This window comes from Leuciscus leuciscus (genome assembly GCF_965113295.1).
Source record: "Leuciscus leuciscus genome assembly, chromosome: 9".
In the NCBI taxonomy this organism is placed as follows: Eukaryota; Metazoa; Chordata; class Actinopteri; order Cypriniformes; family Leuciscidae; genus Leuciscus; species Leuciscus leuciscus.
In genome coordinates this window covers 16,368,526-16,385,452 of record NC_138733.1, presented here as the reverse complement: position 1 = coordinate 16,385,452, position 16,927 = coordinate 16,368,526, and the positions used below count along the sequence as shown (strand labels likewise).

The 16,927-nt window shown below is 37.7% G+C and overlaps 1 protein-coding gene across 2 annotated transcripts in view; it reads left to right on the top strand.

Moving 5' to 3' along the window:
• Positions 1-16,844, top strand: part of caln1 (calneuron 1) — a 54,147-nt gene extending 37,303 nt beyond the window's left edge. For both annotated transcript variants that reach the window (XM_082181062.1, XM_082181061.1), the window contains exons 5-6: positions 6,600-6,756; positions 13,224-16,844. In XM_082181062.1, coding sequence (XP_082037188.1) covers positions 6,600-6,756; positions 13,224-13,351 — 285 coding nt within the window. In that variant the 3' untranslated portion in view covers positions 13,352-16,844. The remainder of the gene's footprint in view (positions 1-6,599; positions 6,757-13,223) is intronic.
• Positions 16,845-16,927: the final 83 nt, after the last annotated feature.

Below are 16,927 nucleotides of genomic sequence, written 5' to 3'. Positions count from 1 at the left end.
TCAATTCTGTTTGCCAAGCAGTTGTTTCAACAACAAGGACAAGTGTCTCTTTTACCAAATGCTAGTAAGGCAGAGTCGATTCGCACTGCATGGCAGATCTTAACTCTTTTGTATCTATGGCTTGAAAGTATCTACTGATTAGACTGCCCCTCTGCTATAAATATAAGCCACGTTTCCACCGAAATTACCTGGAACAATTTGTCCCAGGAACTTTTTCCCCCCAGACCTGTTGCTGTCTGTGTTTCCATCGTGTCTAAAGTACTGTGAAGATTAGGCATAGTCCGGTGAGGTAGGAATTTGAAATGACGTTGACGTTGAAATAAAATGCTGCATGAACTCAACCAATCAGCACTTTCCATACTGGTATGAATTTTTTTCTGCTGCTGAACACAAAAGAAAATTTTTGTCCATACAATAAAAGTCAATTGGATCCAAATGTTGTTTTGGACCCCATTGACTTTTAAAGGACAAAAACATTGATTATGCAAAAAAAAAAAGTCTGAAGACAACCATGTAGTCCTGTGCATTGAGTAACTCCACTTGTCTATACCAAGAATGGTAAAGCTTAATTTTCTTTATTCCCGTCACCACCATCATGTGACTTTCATGGAAAAGTGTGTGTGATGCCAGAGCTGAAACACTGACAGTCTCAGTGGGGCAGATAGAAACCAGGTTACAGGCTGGACATAAAGTGTACCGCTCTTCGATATATGATCAAAAATTCCCTCTGGCTTAAGAACGCGTTCGTCATAATATTTTACTGGCATTCCCTGAAGTGGGACTTGAGGATATGTGGAAATTAAATGGCTAAGCAGCCAGACAAGGTCACTGTGCTGAGCAATGAGTCCAAATGTAGATGGCTCTGGTTCGGCTATAAAAGAGAGTACAGAAGAATTTACAGACTAGTTTACTATATAGCCTATATGTGTGCGTATATGTGTATATACATACTCTCACTGGTTACTTTATTATGTAGACCTGTTCAACTGCTCGTTAATGCAAATATCTAAACAGCCAATCACATGGCATAAATACATTAACACTGCCATATCCATTACCATCAGATCTCTATAACCATGCCAATCTCTCTGAGAGCTGTCATGAATACATATATATATGAAAAATAAAATGATGAAAAGCCTGTGATTTTTTTCCCCCGTAATTTTCATGCTGGATAATCAGTGACAGAGAATGACTTTAATGTTTTACTTTCATGTTATCAAAGTCAGTATCTCCTTATTAAACCATCAAATAAGTCAAACATTAGCACATCATGATTGTCTTTCATCCACATTTCTTATATCTCTCTAGATTCCTCCTTTCTCCTCTCACACAGTTCACACACTCTCGTTGGCTTGATCTTGTCTATCTTTATAGAGAGGCTTCAGTTTGTGGTGTTAGTGGAGCTGGAGCACCGGATCAATGACCACAGCTGTCAGTTTACTGCAGCAGCAGGGGAGATTACATTAATGTGTTACTAATTGCTGTTAAATTGGCCTGATGTGTGGGGTGAACAGACTCTGTCGATACTCCTGCTCTTGGTGCAACTCGATGTAGGCAGACACTCTGTCCCACCACAGGACACAAATTCATCTGCCATACATTTGATAGTTTACAGCTACTTGTGTACCTAGTTTATTCTCTATCTATCTATCTATCTATCTATCTATCTATCTATCTATCTATCTATCTATCTATCTATCTATCTATCTATCTATCTATCTATCTATCTATCTATCTATCTATCTATCTATCTATCTATCTATCTATCTGTCTGTGTCTATCTATCTGTCTGTGTCTATCTATCTATCTGTCTATCTATCTGTCTATCTGTCTATCTGTCTGTCTGTCTGTCTATCCATCCATCCATCCATCCATCCATCCATCCATTGGTCGCAAGTTCCATCATTATCAGCAAAGTTCAACGTGTCGGTGTTTCCCGATAACAGTTATAACGAACATTCGCAAACAGCATCAAAAGTTGTGAGGTTGGAACAACAGCTCTTGACCTGTGGTTAGAAGCAGAGTTTCTTGTTTGCATGACATGTGGACTCATTAAATCCTTATGTTGAGCCAAATAAGCAAGCTGATATTCAGTACAATCTGTATCTTTTATTTATAATACATACAAGTGTTATTTCCGTCTTTTAGTTTGTCAACAGATTTAAAGCACCATTTTTGAAGAGTGCGCATGTGCATACGTGCTCTACTAAGTAAGAACGAGCCTATGATTGAATCTGAAAATAAAGCAAAATAACTGATTAAAATGAACAGATCCTCAGATGCCATGTCCGTAATTTATAGCAAAACATCTAGCATTAATTCGATCTCAAACAGATTCATTTAAAGAACTTATTACTTCACCAGGTGCTTGACATCATTAACCAACGTAGTTGAACGATCAATTTGCGACGAAATGGTTTTGGGAAACAGTCGACTCGTGACTAGCTAGTTGATTTCTTCTACGATACATCGTGCTATGGTAGTGAAACAGCGAGTTACGTCATTGTATGGGAAATTTTAAATCCACTTTTAGTAAAACTCTTATTTTTATGGTCCTACATTTTTTCAAGCTGTGGATGGTTCTCTTTACCTACAGGTGTATTTTCTTACTTTAAAAAAATATCTCAGGGGACCTATAGGTCAGCAGGTATCAGCCTGTCTGGAAAATGCCATCACACACACACACACACACACACACACCTACCATCCCAACAGAGATTACTCCTGACTTCAGCACAGCCAGTCATGACCTTGAAGGTCAATCCGGCCATCATTACTTGTATATAAATACTCACAGTCAAGAAAGAGTGTTCAAAAAAGAAAAGAAAATGGGATTTGTTATCTAGCACAAGAGCTCTTAATGAGCTGCTCATCTGCCCACTCTCATGGCCTCCAATGAAAACAGATGGATCTGATGCCCTCGGGTGACTCCGTCTCTGTGGCTGTGGGTTGTCCGAAGGTTAAATCAATGCAGTTAGTGCCCACTCTTTCTCTCTGGTAAGCCCAGAAACATCCCAGCTTTACTGTCTGGATGCTAAAAGGCTGGTGGTTTGCTTCAATGTCCCTGGATGACTTTCCCATTCAATCAGATGGTTTACCCTTTTATTTTATTTTCAGGAATCCAAGCTTTGCACATGCATTATTATTGCTCTTAAAAAGTAATATATACACTCACCTAAAGGATTATTAGGAACACCTGTTCAATTTCTCATTAATGCAATTATCTAATCAACCAATCACATGGCAGTTGCTTCAATGCATTTAGGGGTGTGGTCCTGGTCAAGACAATCTCCTGAACTCCAAACTGAATGTCAGAATGGGAAAGAAAGGTGATTTAAGCAATTTTGAGCGTGGCATGGTTGTTGGTGCCAGTCGGGCCGGTCTGAGTATTTCACAATCTGCTCAGTTACTGGGATTTTCACGCACAACCATTTCTAGGGTTTACAAAAAATGGTGTGAAAAGGGAAAAACATCCAGTATGCGGCAGTCCTGTGGGCGAAAATGCCTAGTTGATGCTAGAGGTCAGAGGAGAATGGGCCGACTGATTCAAGCTGATAGAAGAGCAACTTTGACTGAAATAACCACTCGTTACAACCGAGGTATGCAGCAAAGCATTTGTGAAGCCACAACACGCACAACCTTGAGGCGGATGGGCTACAACAGCAGAAGACCCCACCGGGTACCACTCATCTCCACTACAAATAGGAAAAAGAGGCTACAATTTGCACAAGCTCACTAAAATTGGACAGTTGAAGACTGGAAAAATGTTGCCTGGTCTGATGAGTCTCGATTTCTGTTGAGACATTCAGATGGTAGAGTCAGAATTTGGCGTAAACAGAATGAGAACATGGATCCATCATGCCTTGTTACCACTGTGCAGGCTGGTGGTGGTGGTGGTGGTGTAATGGTGTGGGGGATGTTTTCTTGGCACACTTTAGGCCCCTTAGTGCCAATTGGGCATCGTTTAAATGCCACGGCCTACCTGAGCATTGTTTCTGACCATGTCCATCCCTTTATGACCACCATGTACCCATCCTCTGATGGCTACTTCCAGCAGGATAATGCACCATGTCACAAAGCTCGAATCATTTCAAATTGGTTTCTTGAACATGACAATGAGTTCACTGTACTAAAATGGCCCCAACAGTCACCAGATCTCAACCCAATAGAGCATCTTTGGGATGTGGTGGAACGGGAGCTTCGTGCCCTGGATGTGCATCCCACAAATCTCCATCAACTGCAAGATGCTATCCTATCAATATGGGCCAACATTTCTAAAGAATGCTTTCAGCACCTTGTTGAATCAATGCCACGTAGAATTAAGGCAGTTCTGAAGGCGAAAGGGGGTCAAACACAGTATTAGTATGGTGTTCCTTATAATCCTTTAGGTGAGTGTATAGGAAAAGTCTGCATATAACTTACCCTGCACAGTTTGTTGTTTTGAAACCCATTGAGGCTTTCTTCAGAAAATGCAAATATTGCTAATACTTGCACATTTCCCAATACTTATTGTAGGACACTTTTTCAAAGCTCTTCACACAGTTCTCCTACCTAACTTTCAGCTTAGCACAGCAGTTAATTCATACATGTCTCAAATCAAGTCATTCTTCCATAACACTGCAAAGATTTTCACCCCAAAAAATACACTCATAAAACAATGACCTAAAAACACTAACAACAGGCAGCATTATACAATGTTTTCTTTTGTAAAGTTTCTTTATAGAATTCACTGCAGTATTTGTTATTGTCCATGTTTACAATATAGTACAAAGTTATTCCTAAGTTTTCCCCTTTTATGCTTATGTAATTGAAAGAATAACCCCTGTTTAGATGTTCAGCTACATCTAATTCTTTTGATTAGTATTTCATTTGGTATATATTTCAATATGGTATTACTGTAGAAATGTAGCAAATATCAATTTTGTATTATGCTAGGTTTTGAACTTAAGTTGAACAGGTTTGAAATGAATATGTAGATGTGCAAACTGGCCTGTAGGCTACATCATTTTGATGGTGTTTGTGTCTAAGTGAGAAATGTATTAATGTAATTTGAAAGTATTCTTGTATTTTGAGCCAAAGCAGTGATACATGATCCACAGTTTATGATGTTGCGCTTACTGTGTAAAGAGTTTTGAAAAAAGTGACCCAAGTACTGATGGGTACTTGGATGTGTCCTAGTGATTGTATAAAAAAAAAAAAAACTGTAAACACACTGGTTTGCAGCACAAATTCTTCAAGTTATTTAACCATAGCTAATCAATCAGAAGTCTTCAAAAAATAGCTTATTTCCATATTGCAAAATAAGGTGATACATTATGTCATATACACTCAGAACACATATTAGACCACTAGGTCAACATTCATGGGCATAATAGTACAATATAATATTTTCAGCCTGTGCGTTCTCAGGTTTACAACCAAACAGAAATAACAACTGATTTATAGGCCTATTCTGCAGTGTTTACATCAGATTGCATGCAGTATTACAAAGCAGTATTTTGCTCTCATTCTTTCTGACTTGCTAAAGTGGAGTCAAATGACAAGTTACTGTGGAGGTGAGCATAGTGAGGCTGGAATACTTAATGGCTTGTCAGATTTATTAGCTTGCCAGCTATTGTAATATCCTGCTGTCTCTCCTCACGAGCTGCAATGGCCTGTCAAGCGCTGTCTTTCTCCTGAGCCACAGAACTGCACTGTGTGCTTCCTGTCACAAATTTGGAGATTTCCATGCTGTATTGTATCACTGTGCTTATGAATGTTTAAATAAAAAAGTGAAGTTAGATTTAAACTATTCATTTTTCTCTCTTTAAGCTTTTATAATCTCTTTAATAGCATGGTTTTTGGGCATTTACCACACTGTTATCATGAATATATCATCGTATATGTATATGCCAACCAGATTACCTTAGTATTACCATCCCTGTACTGTTTTGGTAGGGAAGGCTGAATGATTTAGTGGTGTATTAACATGTAGCCGACTGTATAGCGGTTCTCCCTGTGTTCCTAATGACTGTTTGTTCTCCAACCTGACAGCTTTGCAAATAAGGCATTAAGCTGGTGCGCCACAGTTTCATTTACATCCTCCTGAAAAATCGATCTGCTGGGCTAATGTTGCCCGGGTAATTAAAGGGATGGAGCTCATAAACGCCCTCTGGATACGAGTAATAAAAATCAACTTTCAATACTGAACCTGAGTTACAGTCCCCATGACAGTTTTCCTCAGATGTCCTTTGAATTTCTTGCAGTTAATTGCGTTATGTCCCTTTATCGAGTGCCATGCGAAAGTGTTCAGACTGATCAATGCATTTTTTCTCCTCGATTACAAAGACTATTGATTTTTTTCAAGCACTGACCTGAAAATTTCATTTTAATGTGGCATTTGAAAACTGAATAAAGTACATTTTAAAATTGAAATTAAAATAAAACTATACAATAAAATAGTATCATTCAAATCAAAAAGTCACTTTAAAATTTTAGGGTGAACTATCCCTTTTGCAAAAATGAAACAAAACATACAACACAAAATTCTCTTTTTGCAGTTTTTGAAGAGCTTGAGTTTAGTTGAGTAACTGCTTCTGTGTTATTTGTCTTTGTAGTTTGACATGCAGCGGATAACACTGGAGGAGCTGAAACACATCCTTTTTCATGCCTTCCGGGACCACCTGACGATGAAGGACATCGAGAACATCATCATCAATGAGGAGGAGAGCTTGAACGAGAACTCGGGGAACTGTCAAACAGAGTTTGAGGGAGGTGAGTGTAAACATTGTGTGTGTGTCAGTGGTCCCGGAATGGGTTTTAAGGCCAATTCACACTGCACCGTCAGGCGCAGACCAATGCCGAGAATCACCAGATTAAGCCCAAAGTATACTTCGGCCGCACCGTCCCCGTCACGTAATTTTCGTCATCAGGAGGGTCCGTGGACGTCCGCACACCACACACTTGAGTGTTTTGAAGACAAAATCCACTAGATAGTGTGCACACGCCGAATGTGTCCTTAATTTTTTGCGTTCCGTCTCGCGCACAGTTGAGCGCACGCTCAAGTCACTCGCACATGCGCTGTTGTACGCGCACTGTTCGCTTGGTCATAAAATTTGGGCTGCACGAGGACAGGGTGTGTGGACGTCCGCGGGCCCTCTTGATGACGAAAATTACGTCACATGGATAGTGTGTGGACCTTCGTGAGATCGTGGGCAGCCAAAGAATACTTTGGGCTTCAGACATTCCTCGACCCAACAAATGCAGACTGTGAAAACAAGTGCCGTCTGTCAATGCAGGGTGAATTGATCTTTAGAGTCAATTCACCAGTCAAAATACCATTCTCGGCAAGTATTCTGGTAAACACTCTCGATTATGTCTTAAGTGAACGTAAACAGTTGATGTGTATCATTATATTGGATCCGCGAGGTCTGTCTTTAAGTGACAGCAGCCTATAAATACCTGCTGCTGTCTATATCATTAATGTTAATCAAACAACAAAAATATATCTATATTTAATTTATACAGTGAACACTACAGTGGCATTGCACATTTAGGCCTAATTATTACATGTCTGTTCCTGAATACACTGTAGACCTTACTTTATTTGTAACTTTGAAATATAGTATTTATCTATGCTTTTATTTGATGTATTTTATCTTTTTGCTGTTCACTTGCCTTTATTAATGTTTGAACTTAGCTTAGACTAGTAGTTTTTCTGTGGTATCGATAGCTGTGTACTTTAAGTAATAAATGGAACGCAAAGTTACATTTGCCATGATCCGATCCATGAATCAAAAACATTAATATGATCCGAACTGTGGGTTTTGTGATCCGTTGAACCACTAATATAAAGAATTTCAAACAAATGGAGGATTAAATAGGGTACTCTGCAATATTCATGATTTTAGTCAATATTATTAATAATTGAGTAAACAACAGATGTATGCACAAAATAACAAGTATAGAAGACGAAATGACAATAAAGTAAGTAGGGCCTATAATAAGTAGAAAAACACATAATACACAACATGCAAAAAATAGTCAGTTCGGCTCTTTTCTTCTTTGGATATACAAGCTATAAAATAATTCGGAGCACCCTTTAAACTCCTATGTACTGTATGTATCTAACTTTAAAAACAGTGTTCGTTATGATGTGTAGGTGCTTCTCTTGAGTTCATTATACGGTTGTCTGCTTCAGTCAGTTAGTTCTTCCAAACTAATATGGGCTGATGTTAATGTTGTTGTTTCATGCATAATAAAGCTCCTCTTACTGCACCCCATCTCATCCTGTGATGAATAGCACAATGTTCCCCATGGTAATACACAGGGTTAATTAACTTTTTAACAGTATGTGATATTCACTGCCTATTGACATGAGGTGCAATTTTTAGAAGCTTATTTTTTGGTTATTAAAATCAGAGGAGTGAATTGAAAATGCTAGTTTGGATTTTGAGTAGGCAGCTCATTTCCAGATTCATGAGTGGGTGTTGTCACTGCTTCTACAGGGTCACAAGAGCTCACTGTCGCATATGCTACATTACATTATGAGATCTCCCGAAACAAACTATAATCATCTTATGAAACTTGTGAAAATGAGTTTTGAAATTATGACGCAAACACACTATTTTAAGCCTACGTAACTCTTTGAGTGCCTCAGAACATTTAAAACGATTTTTTTCCTCTTAAAAAGATTTTAAACCTAGTGAATGAATAGTACCATCAACATGTGTTATAGTGGCCACTAAGGTCATATGACCAGCTCTATATAGAGCCCCACACATAACAAAAATATATATATTGTGGTCACGAATTACAAATTAAGAATTGATTCCCACGACTTATTCATTCATGGGAATTCATTCATGGTTTCGTTAAATCGTGGCCACAATTTATTGATTTGTTCCCTCATTTTAGGTAAATCATGGCCACATTGCACCAATTCATTCTCTCATTTTAATTTAGTTAAATCGTGGCCACAATTTATTGATTTGTTCCCTCATTTTAGGTAAATCATGGCCACATTGCACCAATTCATTCTCTCATTTTAATTTAGTTAAATCATGGCCACAATTTAACTAAAACAAGGGATCAAATTGTACAACAGGGCCATTATTTACCTAAAATGAGGAATTAATTAATACATTTTGGGAACAAATATTTAAATCTTGGCAATGATATCTAGTTTTCCCCCCTACATGTCTTGTGCGGGGCTCCATAGTATTTCAGTTGAAAAGTTAATAAACAAAAACTTCATGCATCCACACCAGTAGGTGTCAGTATAAAATGCAAAGTTATTAGAACTATAGGGATCAAGAGAATAAATTAATGCTGGTGGCTGAATTCTGAATAGAATTAGAACACTGTTTCTGCCATAGTTAATCTTTATATATCTTTATAGTATCAGTTTTTAATGATTTTAAATACTTCAATTAGTATAAATTATGCAACAATTAACATTTGAAAGAATTGTAGAAAGTATATTTCTTTCAGAAAGTGGTGTCTAGTTATCTCTGTAAATGGAAGGTCAAGTTGAGCACTGTCACGATTTTGAGTTTGTGCTTGTCATGTTTCTGTCTTGTCATGCTTCATGTCATGTGATTCTCTGTTTGTCATGTGATCCTGCCATGTGTCTTGTCATTGGTTAATTTGTCTGATCATTGTTCACAAGTGTCCCTTGTCTTGTCTTTAGTCTGTGTATTTAAGCCCTCATGTTTGTCACGTGTCTTTGTCTAGCATTAATTCCTGTAACCACTGTTGTGCAAGTTTATGTTCATAGCTTTTTGTCTTGTTTCATGTTTTTGGATTATTTTGTCAATAAAGCGGCACTTGGGTTCTCAAGGCTTGCCTTCAGTGGATCCTTCTTACAAGCACATTGCATTGTCCGATTAAAGGGATTGTTCATCCAAAAATAAATAAAATAAAAAGTAACTATACTGCAATTAGTTCCTAAAAACTTTCTAGGAAGTAACGCAATATTGTAATGCATTTCTTTTAAAAGTAACTTTCCCCAACACTGCTTATTAGTGTTATGATTCCAGTGTATGAATGTTCAGTATGTTGCTGTATGGAACACACTAGGTCTAGGATATTGTTACCATTGCAGGGGTCAAGCACATCCCTTATGCCAATGCCTCGAGTCTCTGTCCTACCAGCAGTAACAGATGTCCACAGCGCTAAAGCAACACTCATCCACGCACTCTGTGTCTTTATGAATCATTCATGGAAGCACCTGGGCCGAGCTCATGTGTTGTCAACAGACCACACACTGAGACTATGGTAATGTATCCAGAGACGCAATCTCTTTAACACAAAAACTATATGGTGTCAATTAGAATTATCCAAGCAACAGATTTAGCGTTGTATTTGACACAAAAATGGCATACTTAAGCTGTACAGCAGCACTATCACAAGATTTCTTTTTGTTGAGAGGGGTTTTTTCTTGTCAAAAAATGAAGGTGGTGGCCATTGTGAAAACAAAGTACACTTTAGCATATTATGGAGATATGGTGCCCTACTTATTATGGCACAATATACTTTTAAAAGACTATACGAACACATAATTGCATGCTAATTGCAAATAAATTAAAATATATTATAGTGTCAAATTTATATTAAATGCAGTTATAGCTGAACTTTAAAGTGCTTTTTGTTTTGCTTCTACATCATTCTTATTCACCTATAATTACCCTCTGATTTTAGGGATAGGTTATGGGTATGGTTACAAAATATGTTGATCCAAGAACATGTCTTATTTTGAAAAATCCCAGCAACCAATATGGTAATGTAATATCGAACAAAACACTACAATTAAAATTATAATCAAATAAGTGTACTTCTTTAAAGCGTGACAAAAGATAACTAAAACAATTATATAAAATGTACTTTAAGTAACTTTCAATTCGACATTATTTCAGAGTGCACTTTTTAAAATGTACTTAAGTGTATTAAGAAATAGTCATGAAAGTGTACTCTCATTAAAGGCACACTATGTAAGATTTTTGGATCAAAATATCCAAAAACCACCAGGACAATGTTATATATTTTGTTGATTTGTGTACTTACATTATACCAAATGTTTCTAAGAATGTTTAAATCCAGAGAAATAAGCAGTTTTAACCAGGACACAGACCGTGTCCGTGCATTGCCTATCAATAGCCGCGTTTCCATTACCCTTCAAATTGCGCAAATTGAAATTGCGAATTGAAAATACGCCCAATGGAAACCCGTCAATTTCGCGAAAACTCCCATTTATCGCAAAAAAGTTTTTACGCTCGCATGAGGTGGTTTTTCAGGCAATTCGAAAAAGGAATATTTCGCAAAACTGCAATGGAAACAGTTTTTGCGCATTTACAGTCACCTGACTTAGAAGGCGCCGTGTGTTTGGACAGAATACGAGACAAGAGTTCTTTATTAAATTCATATAAGACAAAAGAATGACAGAAATACTGGATTCTAAACCTCAAAGAAATGCCACAATCAAGACCTCGGAGCAGAAATGAGTGAAAAAACCCCCAAAACACCTCATATGTGCCGCTCACAGTATAAGGGTCCTTCCTTGCCATTCATGCTTGGATAACACGCCTACGTTTCCTTCTAATAATAATGTCTAGTGCGGTACGTGGCTGTGATATATATATATATAAACTTACCAACGTCCGTTGCCATGATTTTTGGAATGACTTATCGCGAGAGGAAAAAATGACGTTTTAGTCGCATAACATCGGTTAATGGAAACGCCGTCATTTCGCAATAGTTTTTTGTCGATATTTAGAAAAAAATCGCAAAAGTTTTGCGCAAATCTTTAATGGAAACGCGCCTAATGACATCATACCCGCGTTACCCTCGATTTCCAGTTTTATTTTGTAGAAACCATGGAAACACCAAAGACGCTTTAATATATTGTGTGTTTCATTAGACAGGTGAGAAACTGTTTGGACTGATTCATCAACAGAAAACAAATCATTGTTATACAGCTCAACACTGTTAGTCTTTTTGTTTAAATCTCGTTTTCTTGATTTACTGCGAGTACCATTACCATGCCTAATATCGATCTAGCTCACAACAGTGTGCAACAAGTGTCTAATATACTCACAGAGTAGCATTATAACAACTTTCAACACACTCAAATGTATCTAATATGATAAAACAGCGCTGCGTTACCCCACATACGCATGACAGGAAGAAGCGGAAGCGGTCTGCGGCATAATAAAAGCTCCACTGCAATTAGTCTCACATTAGCAATTGCTCCAGCGGCCTCGTTCCGCTCCAACGGCTTTCGTAACTTTAATACATAACCAGTCATCCATGAATATGATTTCTGCCCGAGTCCCGTTGTATTCTCCACCGGCTGTAGAGTAACTAGAACTGTACACCGGCTGTAACTCCCATAATTCCGCGAAATCAAGGCGTCATTAAAGCTACGCCTTTGTTTTGAATAAACGACCTCTAGTGGCGAAAAATTACTTAGTGTGCCTTTAAGTACACCTAATATGCCTTTTATTTCATTAGTTTTATATTATCTACAAGTATGTTTTTTGTTTTTTTGATATGCTTTTAAGATTTGAAGTACACAAGTGCCCATTCAATGCAATTAAGCGCACTTCTTTTCCAGTACTCTCAAGACTTTTTGAAGTTCAAAACATGCTGAGCACACTGCGAGACATTTTATCTTGACTTCTATCTGCTGCCATTTGGAAAGGCAAGAGTGGGGAAAAATCAAAAGTTCTCAAAACAAAACACACTCAGGCAGAAGAGTACCTATGTTTGCTCATTATCGTGCCGCCGCTCTGCCGTAACCAGGCCAGGGATTGGCTGCAGGGGGGGAGAGGGGCGAGACTTGCTGACTAGCGCTCTGTGCCGGAAGGAGGACTGGAGCGGAAAATGTTATCACAGGGTGAGGCTGGCACACAATCTGTCTGGCTGTGTTCCAGAAGCACCTAATAACTGGCTCTATTCTCAGCCCAGACCCCACTGTCACCCCACGCTTGTGAGCCGAGCAGCCACATGTGCTCAGGTGAATCTCAAGCCCCAGTGAAACGTATCCACCACCTCGCAGCTGCGCAAGAAACGCTGCTTTATTTAGACCAGTCAGATTGGCAGATGAAAGGCGGTCGGCTAGAATGCAAATTGACACCTACACATTCAGACAGAAGTAGAAAATGCATTCAGATTCAGATCAGATGTTTCTGTTGTTTTCCTAAGGATGTCAGGACTAAATCGCTGTTTTTATGTCATTGCAGTTCATCCCAAAAAGAAGAATCGACAGACGTGCGTGCGCAAGAGCCTGATATGCGCTTTCGCCATGGCCTTCATCATCAGCGTCATGCTCATCGCGGCCAATCAGATGCTGCGCAACGGCATGGAGTAGCGACACCACTGTGAGCGGGGCCGAGCCTGCATGTGCATGTCTGTCGATGAAGTTGTTGAAACTAACAAATTAACACTCGAGAAACAAAACCAAACACCTCACTACTGAAAAGAGGAGCTTTTTATTCTTTTTTTATTTTATTTGTATTCTCCTGTTACTTTTCCACGCGGACCAAGTGACGCAGGAAGTGTACGGCGAGCCAAGCCAGCATGTTACACGGGGCCTCGTCTCTCAGGCAGGGACTTTAAAGGGCTGACTTTCTGCTTGTTTCGTGCCACCTCTGTTCCCTAATGCAATAACACGCAGGAGTTAATAAGCACCTCTTCTGCGACGCCGTCTCCTCCGTGGCTCCAGATATTTCAGCCGGGATTCGCTGATGAGCTTCTGCTGGGTTCGGGTCTGCTGTCGATGTTGGAAGGCAAAAGTAAATTGGCAACTCATTACACCTTTGTGGAGGGAGGGTTACAGCATCCACTCCGGAGACTATTTATGTCTGCTCTTGCCAGAGCGCGTCTCTAGTTTAGGGGATGGTGGGAGGCTGAGGAAGGAGCGCTCATTGTAGTCCATAATTAAATTCATAGTCGTCAGCTTCAAAAATCCATGAGCCTGACTCATAGTTTTGATCATTTCGAATGTGTTCTGCTATTTGATTGTGCGATCTTACCATGTCTAATGCTTTTTCTGAAGTGGTTTGTAGTGAACACGCCCACATGAAATATTGAAACGCCACAGAAAGTTGCACAGATTTCCACAGAATTGGAACTACCGTCATTCAGAAGTTCTACTCATTCCCCACTGTTTGTTCAGTTCACACTGGTAGAGCATGGCACTAGAAACAGGATTCCCGGGGAATGCACATAATTCTATAAAAAAATATATATCCTGAATGCATTGTAGGTTGCTTTGGATAAAAGAGTCTACCACATGCATTAATGGAATTGCTTAAAAATTTATATTTTGCTTTGTTTACTAGTAAAATATCTAAGTTTTCTTAAAACATTATTTGCAAAATTGCATAAAATATGGAGATTTATATATTTTAAAGAATATATATTATATAAACAATTATATATTTAATTAAATATTATAAACATTAAATTAAAAATTACACCTTGCACTTTTGCTTCTGAAGTATTTTTTTATTTAATTTTTTGTTTGTTTTATATGTGTTAATGAAAAAATACGGAGCCCTGCACATGACATGCAGGCAAAAAATATGTATATTGTGGCCACGGATTTAACAATTAATTAACATGACGTACTCAGCACGTTTTACTAATTAGTTCCATCCTTTTGAGTAAATTGTGCACACAATATAATAATATATTATATAATATATCTGATATAATTCGTTCCCTCGTTTTATTAAATCGTAGCCACGTTGTTAAATTAGTTTAATCAAAATAAGGGTATGTAAAACAAGTGAACGAATCAAGTTGTGGGAATTCATTCTTAATTCGTGGCAGGATTTTAATAAAACAATTAAGTGAACAAATTAGTAAATCGAAGCCACGATTTACTAAAACAAGAGAACAAATTCTTAATTCGTGGCCACGATATATATTTTTGTCTCCGTAGAAAACAGTAAAAATACTGCTAAAATGGATTAAAAGAAGATACGTTTATTGAGTAGATACATTTGAAAAAAATATATATTTTAAATTCTTCAGTTTTATAATATATATTATGATTGTGTATGTGTGGATATATTATCTTATATAGTATATTTATCTTGTTTTAAGAGTATTTAGATATTTTTAATGGGAAACATATAATTTGATTCAGCTACCAATAAGACTGTGGTAAACTCTCAGGTCTGTTTAAATCCATTCCAAATCTTTTCTGCCAAAATTAGATCAGAAAATGTCGGCAGGTTCCGTCTCAACCTAGTAATGTTTGGAGAACAAAATGTGCTTTCTTGGGGTTTGCAGTATGTCAAGGCGCTTGATGTGGCTTAATGGTACTTTATGGCCAGTTATTGCTGTTTCAGGGTTATACTTGTTGAGATGCACATTTTCAGCATTCCTGAAAGGTTTAGGATGGCTCTCAGATTGTTCTAGTAATGAGCTTGGGTTGTTTTAATAGGGGCAGTGTTTTACCAGTGTGTCACCCATACACCCAAACCCATCAGAAAAATCTTACAGTTTTGTGTGTGGTACATGTTCATATTGCATCTCAGTTTCTGCATTAAAGTCACGGTAGCATTGCATTGTTGTTATAAAAGATGTGTACAGCCACAGAAATGTAATGAAGATGCTTCAAGTCTTCAAAAACAGGATTGTATAAAGAAAAAGAATGATAATGGAAGATGATTGTATCTTTCCCATAGGTGCGATGGCTAAAACTCTGTGCCTGATGCAGTTCTTTTCTTTGTGTTTCATGAATGTCAGTCTCCTTTAGACACCTGTAGAAAACACACTGGTGTATGTTCTCCATCATGTTTCCTGAGGTCTGCTTCTACTTTATTATGCATGTGAATTAGCAGAACTCTGTAAATAGAGCTTTACATGTGTGTTTTCTGTTTGTGCATGATAGTTTAAAACGGTACATTCTGCACAGATCTTGTCAGGCCTACTGAGGGGCCGGCTGAAAACAACACATGTCTGCCAGCTCTCCGTTCTGACTAAAGCCATATTTGTCTGCACAGGTGTATTGAAGAGAATAAAGCTGAATACACTGAAATTATAAAGGTATAATGTTAGTCCAACCCTTTTTTCCTTACTCAAATGTTGATCCATGTGCAGTTGAAGCGAGTGGGCATTTCATTTTGGTACAATAGCGACACCTGGTGGTTTGAACTGATGAATTCATTGTGTTTGTCCTCATATTGTCCTTGTCTGATCCAGAATGTAATATTAGCTTGTAGCATTCAATTAAAGATCTGGATGGGTTGATAAAATAATATATACTTTGTGTTTGCATATTTAGATTATTTTGATCTCCACAATTATGTGGTGAATGTAAAAAATTATACATTAATTATATTTTGGAGTTGGAGGATTGGGTTGGGGTTTTAGAAATTTAGGAATGTTAATAATTATTACACAGCCAATTATTTCAGTTTATGTCATTATCTTATTTAGGCTAAAGACAATATTGTGAAATGGCCTTTTTAATAATTAGGACAATAATGTTGTGAACAAAATATCCCAAGAAATTAAACATAAGAAAGACAGAGTAACGTGGGTTGTATTTCAAATGAAGGCTTTAGAGTTTGGAAAACAAGGGTGATGATGTGGTACATTCAATTTAGCCTAATTGTAAGACAAAATGTACATACCCATATTCACCTAATGATAGATCTGTACACTTTGCATGCAGAATATTTATCTTTGTAGTTTAAGACTAGCTGCCCATAGATGATTTTAATATACATAATCAAACATGTACAGGACAAATGCATAGAGTTTATGCAATAAAAAGCATTTTTGTAATATTTGTGGCATCTTCACTGATTCCCTACTGTTTCAGAAAAAAATTAAATAAACAGATGATATTGCACCATTAACACACTATTGATCCGACTGTATTAATAACCCTGTTTTTGTTGATCAGTGCTGTAAAAACAAATGGTCT